General features: G+C 42.7%; 1 protein-coding gene across 4 annotated transcripts in view; it reads left to right on the top strand.

The window, feature by feature from the left end:
• The window catches only part of zfpm1 (zinc finger protein, FOG family member 1), a 111,174-nt gene that overhangs the window by 79,346 nt on the left and 14,839 nt on the right, over positions 1-16,989 (top strand). For all 4 annotated transcript variants that reach the window (XM_035798704.2, XM_035798705.2, XM_035798702.2 and 1 more), the window contains exon 4: positions 501-634. In XM_035798704.2, coding sequence (XP_035654597.1) covers positions 501-634 — 134 coding nt within the window. The remainder of the gene's footprint in view (positions 1-500; positions 635-16,989) is intronic.

Raw genomic sequence — 16,989 nt, 5'->3', positions numbered from 1 at the left:
TATTTGTATTTATATTTACAGATAACATACACGTTTGTTATTAAGGCACATGAAAGTTCACATGTTCCAGAAGGCATTTCTGCCAAAAAACGCATTTTGATAAAAAAAATAAAAGTTGACATACGCCTAGATTTCTGAAACAAGTCACAAAGGATATCTGAAAGTGACTAAGAAAATGAATGGGGGCTCCTTGGAGGTCAGGGTCTCTGGGCACTTGCCCTGCATACTTGGTCAGTATTTGGCCGTGATTACTTAAGTTTAGATAGCTAACTTACCAATAAAAAAATGGTTAGCTGCACATGGCTAATTGAACGACTGTCAGTAACTGATATAACAATAGAAAACTGCTGATGCACCTTGTCTATTTTACTATTATAACTCTCAACAGTAAATTGAGACACAACTGAGTTGGTTTTGTATGGCTTTGTATCTTGTTTGCTTGTGGGACCTGGGAGACTTAGTCGCTCTCTCTTCTCTTTCTTCTCTCATTCTCTCTGTAGATGACCTGGAGCTAAGTGACGGTACTGTTGGCCCCAAGGTTCTGGCCTGCAGAGACCTCACCACTGACACACTATGGGGACCATACACTGGGATTGTCCAATCAGAAGAGGCTGGAGATGACCAGGTGCCAGAGGTGAGGGTTCAAAGTGCATGGAGGTAGAGGTTAAAGGTCAAGGGTCGGGAAGGAGTTTGGTCAATGGATCAGTAAATTAATAAAATGCCTTATCAACCATAGATCAGTGTGTGTGTGTGTGTGTGTGTGTGCATGATTCTATTACCACATTAACAATCACTATGTAGATTTGTGTGCTTCAATGAGCAGTATTTCTGGAGTTTGACTATGGGTATGAAAAGCTAGCATAAAGTTGTTCAACAGCTGAGTCAGTCACTGAAATCATCTTTGACTGTAACAATGTTGTTAACTCACCAGCTACCTACTTAGTGCTGCACACATAATGTTTAATCTTTCAACAAAAGCTAGCAAGCTACTGTAGCTTGTAGTACTAATGCTTAACCTGTTGCGACGAGCAATCCCGTATCCGGGATCCTATTTATAGCCTCAAGCTCATTACCATAACTCAACGTTAACTATTCATGAAAATCGCAAATGAAATGAAATAAATATATTTGCTCTCAAGCTTAGCCTTTTGTTAATAACACTGTCATCTCAGATTTTCAAAATATGCTTTTGAACTATAGCTAAACAAGCATTTGTGTAAGAGTATTGATAGCCTAGCATAGCATTAAGCCTAGCATTCAGCATGCAACATTTTCACAAAAACAAGAAAAGCATTCAAATAAAATCATTTACCTTTGAAGAACTTCAGATGTTTTCAATGAGGAGACTCTCAGTTAGATAGCAAATGTTCAGTTTTTCCCAAAATATTATTTGTGCAGGACAAATCACTCCGTTTTGTTCATCACGTTTGGTTACGAAAAAAAACCTGTATCCAGGAGTGTAATTATCGCCGCAAGCTCATTAGCATAACGCAACGTTAACTATTCATGAAAATCGCAAATGAAATGAAATAAATATTAGCTCTCAAGCTTAGCCTTTTGTTAACAACACTGTCATCTCAGATTTTCAAAATATGCTTTTGAACCATAGCTAAACAAGCATTTGTGTAAGAGCATTGATAGCCTAGCATAGCATTAAGCCTAGCATTCAGCATGCAACATTTTCACAAAAACAAGAAAAGCATTCAAATAAAATAATTTTACCTTTGAAGAACTTCAGATGTTTTCAATGAGGAGACTCTCAGATAGCAAATGTTCAGTTTTTCCAAAAAGATTATTTGTGTAGGACAAATCGCTCCATTTTGTTCATCTCGTTTGGGGTAAGAAAAAACCCGAAAATTAAGTCATTACAACGCAAACTTTTTTCCAAATTAACTCCATAATATCGACAGAAACATGGCAAACGTTGTTTAGAATCAATCCTCAAGGTGTTTTTCACATATCTATCGATGATAAATCATTCGTGGCAGTTGACTTTCTCCTCTGAAGAAAATGGAAAACGCATGGAGCTGGAGATTACGCAATAATTTTGACGGTGGACACCGGGCGGACACCTGGCAAATGTAGTCTCTTATGGTCTATCTTCCAATGATATGCCTACAAATACGTCACAATGCTGCAGACACCTTGGGGAAACGACAGAAAGTGCAGGCTCATTCCTGGCGCATTCACAGCCATATAAGGAGACATTGGAACACAGGGCATTCAAAATCTGGACCATTTCCTGTATGAAATTTCATCTTGGTTTCGCCTGTAGCATTAGTTCTGGGGCACTCACAGATAATATCTTTGCAGTTTTGGAAACGTCAGAGTTTTTTCTTTCCAAAGCTGTCAATTACATGCATAGTCGAGCATCTTTTCGTGACAAAATATCTTGTTTAAAACGGGAACGTTTTTTATCCAAAAACTAAAAGAGCGCACCCTATCTCGAAGAAGTTAACTTATTATGAGTTTTCATGAAGCAGCTGCCACTTCTTCTGCCACTGTCACGATCGTTATATAAATAATCGGACCAAGGCGCAGCGTGTGTAGAGTTCCACATATTTATTACAGTGAAACTTAAAAAACAACAAAGAATTAACGAACGTCCAGTACGTAGCGCACTTAGGCACTAAACAAAACAATATCCCACCACGCAGGTGGGAAAAGGGACACACTAAGTATCATCCCCAATTAGAGGCAACGATATTCAGCTGCCTCCAATTGGGAACCATACTCACACTCCAACATAGAATTAAAATAACTTGAAAAAAAACCTAGTCACGCTCTGACCTATTTATTACACCATAGAGAACCCTGAGGGCTCTCTATGGTCAGGGCGTGACAGCCACGAGTCATTGCAGTAGCCTGAGTCAGCTGCTGTGTTCAGCTGATCCAACAATTACGATCGTGGAGAAACATGTTGATCAACGGTGTGATTTCTAAAAACAGCCAGTTGCTCTTAATTGTGGGGCTGCATGTCTACAGTTTCAGTGTAATTTAAACAGACTAAGCAAGCTTTTTACGTCAGTGAAGGAAGGGCTAGCTATAAGGGCTTTAAGCAAGACCCAGATGCAGATGGTTAGAATCGGATGAACATCTTGGCTGAAGGTACGTTAACCTCAACTTCTTGCTCTGGGAAGAGCGGGGGCTGATACCCCATGGAGTATTCAAAAGGGGATAGTCCAGTAGCCGAGCAAGGGAGAGTGTTCCTGGCATATTCCACCCAGACCAGTGGGCTGTCTCCAGGTGGTGGGGTTTCTGGCAACCAGACACTGGAGTGTCTTGATTGGCTCGCTGCGACTGGCCGTTACAGTGGGGATGAAACCCAGAGGACGGACTGGCTGATGTTTTCCACCCAATAAGAGTGCCTTCCAGAATTGGGATGAGAACCGAGGACCCCGGTCCGAGACAACGTCAACCGGGAGTCCATAGATATGGAACACATGCTGCACCATAAGCTGGGCCGTCTCCTTGGCTGAAAGTAACTTAGGAAGAGGGATGAAATGGGAGGCCTTGGACATTCTGTCCACCACCGTCAGAATGGTGGTGTTGCCGTCTGACGGAGGAAGCCCAGTGACGAATTCCAGAGGAATATGGGACCATGGGTGATGAGGGACAGGAAGTGGCTGTAGGAGGCCAGACGGAGCTTGCCACGGAGTCTTGCTTTGCGCGCATACCATGCATGCGGGGACGAAGGTCGATACTTCGGGGACCATGGTAGGCCAGCAGATAGGTTGACGGAAGAAAGCCAGGGTCCGACGAGTACCAGGATGACAGGTAGGCCTGGAGGAGTGAGCCCATTCTAGGACCTAAGACCAGACCTCATCAGGCACAAGCAGACGGTTAGCCGGGCCCCCCGCAGGGTCCGATTGGGAACGCTGAACCTTGCAGACCACAGCCTCAATTCCCCAAACAACAGAAGCCGCCAAGCAAGAGGCAGGGAGGATGGTCTCAGATTCAGAGGGAGTGGCAGTGGAACTGTATAGACGGGAGAGAGCATCCTGCTTCAGGTTTTTGGACACTGGACGGTAGGAGATGGTGAAATTGAACCTAGTAAATAACAGAGCCCACCGGGCCTGCCTGGAATTAATGCGCTTGGCTGTGCTGAATGCTGTCTTCCACTCATCTCCTTCGCGTATCCGAACCAGGTGGTAGGCATTCCAAAGATCCAGCTTGTAAAAAAATGGTGGCTTCCTGGAGAGGTTAAAAAGCCGAAGAGAGGAGTGGTAGGGAGTAACAATTCTTAATCGTAATATCATTAACACCCCGGTAGTCAATGCACGAACGCAGGGCTTGTCCTTCTCCACAAAGAAAAACCCTGCGCCGGCAGGAGAAGCTGACGGACGGACAGCCCCAGTAGCCAGAGACTCCTCTATGTACTCCTCCATGGCCTTGGTCTCCGGCCCAGGTAGAGAATATAGCCTACCCCGAGGTGGTGTGGTGCCTGGGGGGAGATCAATGGCACAATCATGAGGACGATGCGGGGGATGAGAAGTAGCCCGTGCCTTGCTGAAAACTTCCAGGAGGTTGTGGTAATCTGTGGGCCGGTAGAGAAATCAGAGTCTTGACATAAGCCCTGAGGAGGCTGTCTCGGGGAAGGCTGTGCTGCTTTGAGGCAATGGGAATGGCAAAACAGACTCCAACCCAAGATTGAACATGTGGTCCAATCAATAACGGGGTTGTGTTTCTTTAAGCCGAGAAAATCCCAAAACAACTGGAACATGGGGAGACTCAATGAGAAGCAGCTGTATAGCCTCACTGTGATTTCCTGAAACCCGAAGATTAACAGGAACAGTGCTGTGGGTAACTCTACCAATAGAGCGTCCGTCCAGTGCTCTAGCGTCCATGGAAACAGAGAGAAGTTGAGTGGGAATACCTAATTCAGAAACTAGAGTAGCATCCATAAAACTCTCATCTGCCCCAGAGTCAATGAGCACCCGTAGAGATTTAGACTGGTCTCCCCACAGCAGTATAACAAAGGAGGGAGTCCGGTTAATGGGATTAAGAAGATTCCCAGTCTGTCTCACCAGAGTACTTGTGCCTACTATGGAGATGGGTCTCTTAACCTTTCTGGCGCAGGCGTTTCGCTAGCGACCCACCTCGACAACATCCAGTGAAATTGCAGAGAGCGAAATTCAAATTACAGAAATATAAATATTTAACATTCATGAAAATACAAGTGTCATACATCAAAATAAAGCTTAACTGGGCAGGTGGCTATATAATGTCGTGCAGCCCCACAGTACAGACAACTGTTGGAACTCAGCCTATGTGAACGTTTCTTAGGTGATAATCTAGCTCTGCCCAGTTGCACAGGTTCTGGAGTATCTGACTCACCCGTCGCTGATGATTCTCGAGGGAGCTCAGGTGACTTCGGATCTTCTCTGAAAAATAGCCTTCGGGGACTTCCAGATTACTTCGAAGATGAGCGAGCCACTGCGGATGAACAAGTGTGACCCAGGTCAGACCTCCTCTCACTCCTGCGTTCCCTTAGCTGCCCATCAATTTTAATGGTGAGGGCGATGAGGGAATTGAGGTCCACCGGCAATTCCCGCGCAGCTAGCTCATCCTTTATCTCCTCAGATAGTCCATGAAGGAAGGTATCAAAAAGGGACTCCGGATTCCAGGTACTCTCGGCGGCCAGCGTGCGAAAGTCAACAGCGTAGTCTGCCACACTTTGAGAATTTTTATGTAAATCCAGCAATTTATGGGCCGCCTCGCTCCCAGATACTGGAGAATCAAAAGCCTTTCTCGCCTCTACCATAAAATCCTCCAGATGATGACAATTGACAGATTGTTGCTCCCAAACAGCCGTCGCCCAGGAGAGATCCCTTCCCGACATCAGCGTAATAATATATGCTATCTTAGATCGGTCCGAAGGTAACGAAGATGGCTGTAGCTCAAAAATAAGGGAGCATTGAGAAAGAAAACCCCAGCAGATACCAGGATCCCTAGAGTATCGCTCCGGAGGAGGTAAGCAGGGTTCTCGGGGACCTGGGGAAGGCTGTACAACCTCACCACTCACAGGGAAAACGCTTCTGAGTGGTTGGGGGTTCTCGGAGGTGGTAGGCTCCCTGATTTGCTCCATAACAGCCTTGAACCCCTGGTCGTGGCGTTCCGTCAGGGATCGAAGCCCTTCCAGAAGGTCCTGAAGTAGCTCCTCATGCCTCGGAATGGTGGCTCCCTGCAGGGAGACAGAGTGGCGGAGCTGGTCCAGATCTGCTGGGTCTGTCAAGGCCAGTTCGTACTCTAAGGCCACAAGGCGAGACCCAGATGCAGACACAGGAGACAGATGGTTAGAGTCCAAGATGTTTATTAACAATCCAAAAGGGGGAGGCAAGAGAATGGTCGTGGACAGGCAAAAGGTTAAAACCAGTTCAGAGGTACAGAATGGCAGGCAGGCTTGAGGTCAACGCAGGCAGAATGGTCAGGCAGGCAGGAATGGAGTCCAGAAAAACAGGTGGAGGTAAAAACTGGGAGGACTAGTAAACGAGAATAGAAAAGTAGAGGCACAGGAAAACCACGCGGGTTGACTTGAACATACAAGATGAACTGGCACAGAGAGACAGGAAACACAGGGATAAATACACCAGGGAAAATAAGTGACACCTGGAGGGGGTGGAGACGATCACAAGGACAGGTGAAACAGATCAGGGCATGAAACTAGCTGCCTTCAGAAAGTATTTATAACCCTTGACTTATTCCACATTTTGTTGTGTTACAGCCTGAATTCAAAATGTATTAAATATATATTTTTCTCACCCATCTACACACAATAACCCATAATGACAAAGTGAAAACATGTTTTCAGATTTTGTAGCAAATTTATTCAAAATGAAATACAGAAATATCTCAAATACATGTAAGAATCACCTTTAGCAGCGATTATAGCTGTGAGTTTTTCTGAATATTTCTTGAAGAGCTTTGCACACCTGGATTGTACAATATTTGCACATTATTCAAGTTGGTTGTTGATCATTGCTAGACAGACATTTTCAAGTCTTGACAAAGATATTCAAGTAGATTTAAGTCAAAACTAACTCGGCCACAAAGGAACATTCACTGTCTACTTGGTAAACAACTCCAGTGTAGCCTTGTGTTTTAGGTTATTGTCCTGCTGAAAGGTGAATTTATCTCCCAGTATCTGGTGGAAAGCAGACTGAACCAGGTTTTCCTCTAAGATTTTGCATGAGCTCCATTCCGTTTCTTATTTTTCCTGAAAAACTCCCCAGTCCGTAACAATTACAAGCATACCAATAACATGATGCAGCCACCACTATTCTTGAAAATGGAGAGTGGTACTCAGTAATGGCTTGTATTGGATTTGCCTCAAACAAAACACGTTGTATTCAGGACAAAATGTTAATTGCTTTGCCACATTTCTTTTGCAGTATTACTTCAGTGCCTTGTTGCAAACAGAATACATGTTTTGGAATATTTGTATTCTATACAGGCTTCCTTCTTTTCACTCTTTCAATTAGGTTAGTATTGTGGAGTAACTACAATGTTGTTGATCCATCCCCAGTTTTCACCTGCCTCTCTGCTCACTGAGTTAGGATGGACGCCTGCATCTTTGTAGTGGCGGGGTATATTGATACACCATCCAAAGTGTAATTAATAACTTCACAATCCTCAAAGGGATATTCAGTGTCTGCTTTTTTTATGTATACCAATCTACCAATGGATGCCCTTCTTTGCGAGGCATTAGAAACCCTCCCTAGTCTTTCTGGTTGATTCTGTGTTTGAAATTCACTGCGTGACTGAGTGACCTTACAGATAATTGTATGTGTGGGGTAAAGAGATGAGGTAGTCATTCAAAAATCATGTTAAACACTATTATTGTCCATGCCACTTATTATGTGACTTGTTAACCACATTTTGTTATTTAGGATTGCCATAACAAAGGGGTTGAATACTTATTGACTCAAGACATTTCAGCTTTTCATTTTGTATTAATTCCACTTTGACATTATTTGGTATTGTGTGTAGGCCATGGACAAAAAAAATCAACATTTAATCAACTTTAAATTCAGGCTGTAATACAACAAAATGTGGAAAAGCCATGGGGTGTTAATACTTAAGAGCATCGCAGAGAAGTGACGTCATCTAACGTGAGATACTGCCAATCACAGCGATTATGCAAATATTATGATTCTCACTTTTGGTCTCCACAGAACACATTAGTTGTTAAGCAACAGTTTGTTTGTCCAGATGTAACCGGTCTGTCAAAAGTTGCTAGCTCATGTCTAAATTCTGAAACTAAATACATATTGCAATTTCAACCACAAAATCTTCAATGCTGACCACACAGACCGCGTTGTGTGTGTGAGCATTGCAAAATAAATGTACACGTACAGTACCTTTGGAAAGTATTCAGATCCCTTGACTTTTTCCACATTTTGTTAGGTTACAGCCTTATTCTAAGATGAACTTTTTTAAAAAGTCCTCATTAATCTACACACAATACCCCATAATGACAAAGCAAAAACAGTTTTTTAGACATTTTTGTTAATTTATTAAAAATGAAAATGCATGGAATGCTTATGTTACTAGCTCCTAACAATGCAGTAAAATGTCGGACAAGTACACAAATGACCCCCCACCCATCCAGAAATGTCAGAATGAAAACAATTAACAACTCAAATAGCACTGTAACAGTAATCCAAATGCCATCTATACTTATATACACCGGAATAATTTAAAGTTCTCAAGATATATTAAAAATGATATGTACAGCAGTTTTATATATTTATTTAACATGTACAGTGCATTCAGAAAGTATACAGACCCCTTGACTTTTTCCAAATTTTGTTACAGCCTTATTCTAAAATGTATTCATATTTTTCTCTCATTAATCTACACACAATATCTCATAATGACAAAGCAAAAACAGGTTTTTAGACATTTTTGCTAATTTATTAAAAATGAAAAACTTAAATATTTTACACAAGTATTCAGACCCTTTACAGTACTTTGATGAAGCACCTTTGGCAGCGATTACAGCCTAGAGTCTTATTGGGTATGACGCTATGAGCTTGGCACACGTGTATTTGGGGAGTTTCTCCCATTCTTCTCTGCAGATCTTCTAAAGCTCTGTCAGGTTGGATGGGGAACGTTGCTGCAAAGCTATTTTCAGGTCTCTCCAGAAATGTTCAATCAAGTTCAAGTTTGGGATCTGGCTGGGCCACTCAAGGACATTCAGAGACAGTCTGAGGTCCTGAGTGCTCTGGAGCAGGTTTTCATTCAGGATCTCTCTGTACTTTGCACTGTTCTGATCTTTGCCTCGATCCTGCCTCGATCCTGTCTCCCAGTCCCTGCTGCTGAAAAACATCCCCACATGATGATGCTGCCACCACCATGCTTCACCGTAGGAATGGTGCCAGGTTCCCTCCAGATGTGACGCTTGGCATTCAGGCCAATATTGGTTTCATCAGACCAGAGAATCTTGTTTCTTATGGTCTGAGAGTCTTTAGGTGCCTTTTGGCAGACTCCAAACGGGCTGTCGTGCGTTTACGAAGTAGTGGCTTCCCTATGTCCACTCTACCATAAAGGCCTGAGTTGTGGAGTGCTGCAGGGATGGTTGTCCTTCTGAAATGTTCTCCCATCTCCACAGAGGAACTCTGGAGCTCTGTCAGAGTGACTATCGTATTCTTGGTCATCTCCCTGACCAAGGCCCTTCTCCCCCGATTGCTCAGTTTGGCCGGGCGACCAGCTCTATAGGAAGAGTCTTGGTGGTTCCAAACTTCTTCCATTTAAGTATGATGGAGGCGCTGTGTTCTTTGGGACCTTCAATGCTGCAGAAAATCTGGTACCTTTCTCCAGATCTGTGCCTCAACACAATGCTGTCTCGGAGCTCTACGGACAATTCCTTCGAACTCATGCCTTGGTTTTTACTCTGACATGCACTGTCAGCTGTGAGAACTTATATAGACAGGTTTGTGCCTTTCTAAATCATGTCCAATCAATTTCATTTACCACAGGTGGACTTCAATCAAGTTGTAGAAACATCTCAAGGATGATCAATAGAAACATGATGCACCTGAGATCAATTTCGAGTCACATAGTAAAGGGTCTGAATGGTATTTCTGTTTTTAAATTAGCAAAAATGTATTAAAAAAAACTTTTTGTTTTGTCGTTATGGGGTATCGTGTGTAGATTCCTGAGTATTTCTTTGTATCCATTTTAGAATAAGGCTGTAACGTAACAAAATGTGGGAAAAGTCAAGGGGTCTTTCCGAAGACACTGTACATGTTATTCAGTCATTTCATCCAAACTGCTTGCGCGCGTCAACGAGAAAATAAAACGTAGTTTCATTTTTTATGCTTGACGTGCTGCAAGTCCCGCCTCTTCCATCTCCTCATTGGTTTTTAGGAGTATATGCCCACGTGGGTGATTGAAAGATGAACTGAGATCCACATTCCAGGTCAGTTGGTGGTGGTAATGCACCTTAAAGTTGGTTGCCAACCGCCATATAAAGTCCACAGAAGAAGACAGAGAGATGTTATTTATTTTTCCTTTATTTAAGTAGGCAAGAAGGTTAAGAACAAATTATTTTCAATGACAGACTAGGAACAATGGGTTAACTGCCTTGTTCAGAGTCAGAATGACAGATTGTTACCTTGTCAGCTTGGGGATTCGATCTTGCAACTTTTCAGGTTACGCGTCCAACGCTCTAACCACTAGGCTACCTGTCGCCCCAGATTACTAGAAACTAACTAGGTTTCCTCTTTTATCTGTGGATACATTTTCGGAGTAGAGAACACACGATTTTGTGTGACTCAAAAGGGGTCAACATTTTACCAATATCCTGAAGGACCTTGTGCATTTCAGGTAAAATCACAACCCAATAATTATATCCCAGGACAAATTAGCTAGCAACAGCAGGCTAGCTAGCTAAATGTCCATGAATGTTGTCACCAAACTAATAGACTGTGGTAGAAGAATAAAATGTTTCTGAGACCAATAGTGTGTATTTTTCTGTGTTTCTGTTTTTCTTTCGTCTTTGTCTTCTTCTCCCCCAACTTATTGGAGATGATTTAACTCTCTCTCCCTGGGGTTCTTCAGTTGGCCAGTGCTGCCATTATCAGCATTTTAATTTTGATTTTATTCCTAAAAATACAACAACTTGCTTAGCAAACAGCTAAATGTTTGTTTTTTAATTTTTATGTTATTTCCAACAACCAATTAGCATCTCCGTTGTAAATCCAGCGCATATTAAATGTTGAGACTGCCGACAGGCCAGTCTCTTTGGTCGTCACTAGTTACCAAAGTGACAAAATCAGAAGGGCTGCTACACGAGCTATCAGATGAGGGAGTGTCATGACGCGTATGCCAGCTTAGAGTTCGCAGGCAACGACCAATCAGATGTGGGGGAGCGTGATGACCGGCTTGCAGGGGCAGACGAGAGACATTCATTTATTATATCTAGCCTATTGATTCATCAATAATTTGGTTAATTATTAGCTATAATAAAACCAACTGTTCTAAATGCAATGTGATAATCAGATATCTTATTCAAAGTCAGCTTTCAAGCTTTTTGATATTTGCCCTTACTCATAGTTAGGCTAGTTTGTCTTAACCCAAAATATGTTTACTTCAAAGCTGCATTGTTTTTAAAATGGCATGCAGACAAACAAATGGACACATCTAGATTTAAAACGCACAGTTTCACAGAAATGTTCACAGAAATTATTTTTCTGTGATATTATTTTTGTTATTTTTTAAATTAGCTGATTTTTGGCTGATTTTAGAAGAATACTTCTGAATACTTCTCTTCTCACTGCATGTCTCACTTCTTTATTTGGCACTTACTATAGTCATTTATTTATTTAACTTAAAATATTGAGATGAGAAAACATTTTAATTGGAATTGGGCTGCCTGAGTAAACACAGCCTTAGACTTTGACCAACAGGAGTAGGTTGATATACGTTTTCATATTTAACTTAAAATCAGGAAAGCAGATAACGTAGGTGATGTTTATTATAGCCTTGCAGTCCACCTTTTTGGTATTTTGTACCAGTTTATATATCTTTACAAAGGCATGGTTTTCAAATATGGATGATGGCAATCTTTTAAGTAATAATAATAATTGATTGGACTTATATCTCATTTTTCTAGACACTCAAGGCTCTTTACAGTATAAGAGGAAACTCACCACAATAACCCCACTTACATACTCTTACAATAAATGCCATGGGATCTTTAGTGACCACAGAGTTGGGACACCTGTTTAAAGTCACATCTTCTTAAATTTTTATTGAATAACATTCCATTGTTAGTTAGTACTTCAACATTATTAAAATTAAATTGTTGCAAAAGTGTATGGTATAAATTACAGTTATCTATCTTTGAACTTACTACCTTCTTGTTCATTTCAGCAACACATTTCTATTTGGCATTTGTTTGTCTGTCTTTCCCCTGGTGGCATTCATATGTCTTTGTGCCCACAATTTGAAAGGTTTTGAATGAAGGACTTTTGAATGAAGGACTTTTAATCTCCCAGCTGAGTTGTTTTTACTGCCTAAGGTTGTGCATCTGTTGAAGGTCAATAATATGATATATTACTATTAGGAGGAAAGGCTTGTAGGGAAACTAACAACGTTGCTCTATCAAATAGAATAACTCCTCTGTGCTTGGAATGGAATTCCTTATGCTAATTTGCTAGCTCAATTTAGATGAGAGTAGCAACAGTTAGCTACTGTACAAGTTACCTAAAAAAGAAAAGACAACTTACACTTTTGCCCAAGACTTTTGTCCTTTCTCAATGTTATGATCTTTAGTGATGTTGCCAATTCTTGTTCCCGGATGTATTTAGTTATTTTTGGTGCTTTCAAGACAACTGGGAACGCCAAAAAACTCGGAAAGTCGGAGCTCTAGAAAGATGCCAGAGTTTCCGACTTGGCATTTCGAGTTGGATGACTGTTCAAAATGATTTTTCCTCGTCGGAGCTTGGTTTTTCCCGATTTTCCAGCTGTCTTGACCGTTCGAAAGTCAGAGATTTCCGAGTTCCCAGTTGTTTTGAACGCCACGTTGGTCCTCAAACTTGAACTCAAAATATACGTTAAGACGGCATATGCGTTGACACACCCTCATCTGATTGGTCGGGTAGGCGGGCTTTCTGAGCCGGCATACGCGTCATCACACTCCCTCATCTGATTAGTCGAGTAGACGGGCCTTCTCACTTTTGTGGCTGTGGTAACTAGTGACAACCAGTCTCTCTGGCACTGACAAGGAGTGGAATGTTAGCTAAAGAGACTGGTACTGGTAAAAAAGAAACAGCCCTTTTTCATGACACCGTCTTTCAAAGATAATTCATAAAAATCCAAATAACTTCACAGATCTTAATTGTAAAGGGTTTAAACACTGTTTCTCATGCATGTTCAATGAACCATAACCTTAACCTAACCTAACCTTACCGACGGTAGGCAATTAAGGTCACAGTTATGAAAACTTAGAACACTAAAGAGGCCTTTCTACTGACTCTGAAAAACAGCAAAAAAAGATGCCCAGGGTCCCTGCTCATCTGCGTCAACGTGCCTTAGGCATGTTGCAAGGAGGCATGAGGACTGCAGATGCAATAAATTGCAATGTCTGTACTGTGAGACGCCTAAGACAGGGAGACAGGACTGACAGCTGATCGTCCTTGCCGTGGCAGAACACGTATAACAGCACCTGCACAGGTTCTGGACAGCCAAACTTCACACCTGCGGGACAGGCACAAGATGGCAACAATAACTGCCCGAGTTACATCAGGAATGCACAATCCCTCCATGAGTGCTCAGACTGTCCACAGTAGGCTAAGGGAGGCTGGACTGAGGGCTTGTAAGCCAATTGTAAGGCAGGTCCACGGGTCTTCACCAGACATCACCGGCAATAACATCGCCTATGGGCACAAACCCACTGTCGCTGGACTAGACAGAACTGGCAAAAAGTGCTCTTCACTGACCAGTTTTGGATTTGTCTCACCAGGGGTGATGGTCGGATTCGCGTTTATCGTCGAAGGAATGAGCTTTACGCCGAGGCCTGTACTCTGGAGTGGGATCGTTTTGGAGGTGGAGGGTCCATCATGGTCTAGGGCAGTGTGTCACAGCATCATTGGACTGAGCTTGTTGTCATTGGAGGCCATCTCAATGCTGTGCGTTACAGGGAAGACATCCTCCTCCCTCATGTGGTACCTTTCCTGCAGGCTCATCCTGACATGACCCTCCAGCATGACAATGCCACCAGCCATACTGCTCGTTCTGTGCGTGATTTCCTGCAAGACAGGAATGGCAGTGTTCTGCCATGGCCAGCGAAGAGCCCGGATCTAAATCCCATTGATGGCTAGGGCCATTCCCCCCAGAAATGTCAGAGTGTCCGAAATGGAGAGTGCAGTAACATCTCACAGCAAGAACTGGCAAATCTGGTGCAGTCCATGAGGAGGAGATGCACTGTAGTACTTAATGCAGCTGTTGGCCACACCAGATACTGACTGTTACTTTTGATTTTGACCCCCCCATTTGTTCAGGGACAACATTATTCCATTTCTGTTAATCACATGTCTGTGGAACTTGTTAAGTTTATGTCTTAGTTGTTGAATCTTGTTATGTTCATACAAATATTTACACATGTTATATGGCAGTCGGAAGGAAGCAAGATCAGGTGGGATCATTCTAGCCAATGAGAAGGCAGTATTGTGTGTGAACAATAGGCACAACTCCGATATAAAGTGTTTTTTTCTCAAAGTTGGCAGGATATCACGTGTCCTACATATCAGTACACTCGGAACAACCAACGCGCTATGAAAATGATAATTGATCAAATAAGCCACATGTAGCAAATAAGCCATTCAATGTTTTGTTAACCAAATTCGACACTCTCATTGACCTCCATATAAAATCTCCTCTCTTTGGTGAGGGGAAAAAACCGCCACCTGCTGTAGAAGACAGTTATCCCTCTTATTTGCCTCTTCCTCTCTGATGTGACGCACACGTTTCAGTTAATTACTATAGCTCCCACCTTGGACCAACCATTGTAATTTTGTAAATGACGGATCTCTATGGCATTCAATCATTCACTCAAGTTTCGTCAAAATCGGGCCAGTGTTGTCTGAGATATCGCTTGTGACTATCATACAAATGGACCGGCGGTTGGAGACCTATCCACAGTCCTGTATGTACTCCTCAAAGGGTTAATAAATACATGAAGACATTACGATCACTATTGCTATGTTGTTATACCTGAATTACCATTCATGATTCTCTGAGGAACTGCTCCTCTCCTGCCTTGTCTCATCCTCATGTATCCATGAGCCTGACTGACACATTGGTCCTGCAGCTTCCCCTTTCCTCTCCCAGCTGCAGCCCAGCCAGCCCGCCCCTGTCCTTTCTTCTCCCTAGACGTCCGCTTGTCTTTTATCTCTGCATGGCGCCATCCTCCTGGACAACAAACGCCAATGATTGATTTCTGGTTGATAGGCTCTCATTTCTAAGATTTAGTTTATTATCTGAATTGCTGAGTCCAAACACACCCATCACATATATCTGTCACTTCCTCCCTTGCCCTGCTCATCTCTTTCTCATTTTCTCTATTCTATTATGTTCAAGAAGACTACATCTCAATGGAGTTTTTCGATGATTCTCGGCTTTGACCATCTCTTTTGAGTTCTCACCCTCTGTCTCACCTCCCTCACCCCTGCTATCTGTGAGTTTAAGGAGTGAGGAGACAGACCCTCAGTATCAGGAGGAGATAGTGGGTTTAATCTCACATTCCTCCTGTGTCTCCCACTGTCACTTCACTCTCCTCCTCCCACAGTTCCCCGACAGGCCGCCAACTCAGGATTCAGTAGGGGTGAGGGTTACCCTCAGTACAGTAGATCCACCGCCACGCAGCCTTTCATCTCTATATCTGCTCGTCCACGATTGTTTTCTGCTGAGTTCTCTTCTCTCCCTCTATATGTGTAGTAGAGACACAATTAATCTGTCTGTGCCTGATTGTTGCCATCTACTGTGTGAAGATTCAACATTGACAACCTGAACAAAATTCAAAATACCCAATTTACACAGCTAACATTTGGTTTCCTTTGCTGTCATTGAAATAGATGTGTTACCAACCAATCTGATTGGTTAGCCATAGTATGAAACATTGTGTGTAAGGAATTAAACAAAGGTTTACCAATTTCAAAGTGCCACCTCCTCCCTGTCCCCTCCCACCTCAGACCTGTCCCAGTGGTGGTGTCATGCAGCCGGCGGCGGCCAAGCGGGTGGTGTCTCTGGAGCCCTGGGGCTCTGCCTCTCATCACATCACAGGGTGATTTGGCACCACCCGCTTGGCCTCGCCTGTCCTTGCAGGCCTTCAGATCCATGCCAAACCTCCCTGCTCTGCTCTGCCTTCTCTGAGTAAATTTGCTTCTTATTTGGTCTGGCCAGATAAGCTATCAGTTTAATACGGGGCATACCCTTTAACACATGGAGACAAGTGTTCACTTTGAACACCAACACACAAAGCAACACTAGCGCACTCTCACACAACAAACATAGATCCTAGCTAATATTAGGCCTGTTCTTTTTTGATCCGATATAGATTTCATGCTTGATGTAGTCTTTTTTTTTTCATCTCTTGAGAAAGAGGCATAAAACATGCCTGATATGGATGTTTGACTTTTGTACGGTGCATAATAATGTTTACTGACGATTTACGCCCTGTAGCCATGACATCTGTACCTGTGAAATGCTTAGAAAAAATTATTCAAAAAACAATTCTCTCTGGTCTCTCATCCCAATTAGACTCAAACCAGTTCACCTACCGTGCCTCCAGGGGTGTTGATGACGAACATTTAGAAAATAGTCTAGTGGAAATTGTATTCATTGACTTCAGTAGCGCGTTTAACACAATCCAACCCCACCTACTGTTGGATAAGCTGGTGAATTTGGCTGTCAACTCTCTACTGATCCTATTGTTGGATAAGCTGGTGAATTTGGGTGTCAACTCTCTACTGATTGTACCTTTAT

This window comes from Oncorhynchus keta, chromosome 22 (genome assembly GCF_023373465.1).
Source record: "Oncorhynchus keta strain PuntledgeMale-10-30-2019 chromosome 22, Oket_V2, whole genome shotgun sequence".
Taxonomy (NCBI): Eukaryota; Metazoa; Chordata; class Actinopteri; order Salmoniformes; family Salmonidae; genus Oncorhynchus; species Oncorhynchus keta.
Note: the sequence above shows the minus strand (reverse complement) of the source record. Positions and strands in the feature narration are given on the sequence as shown.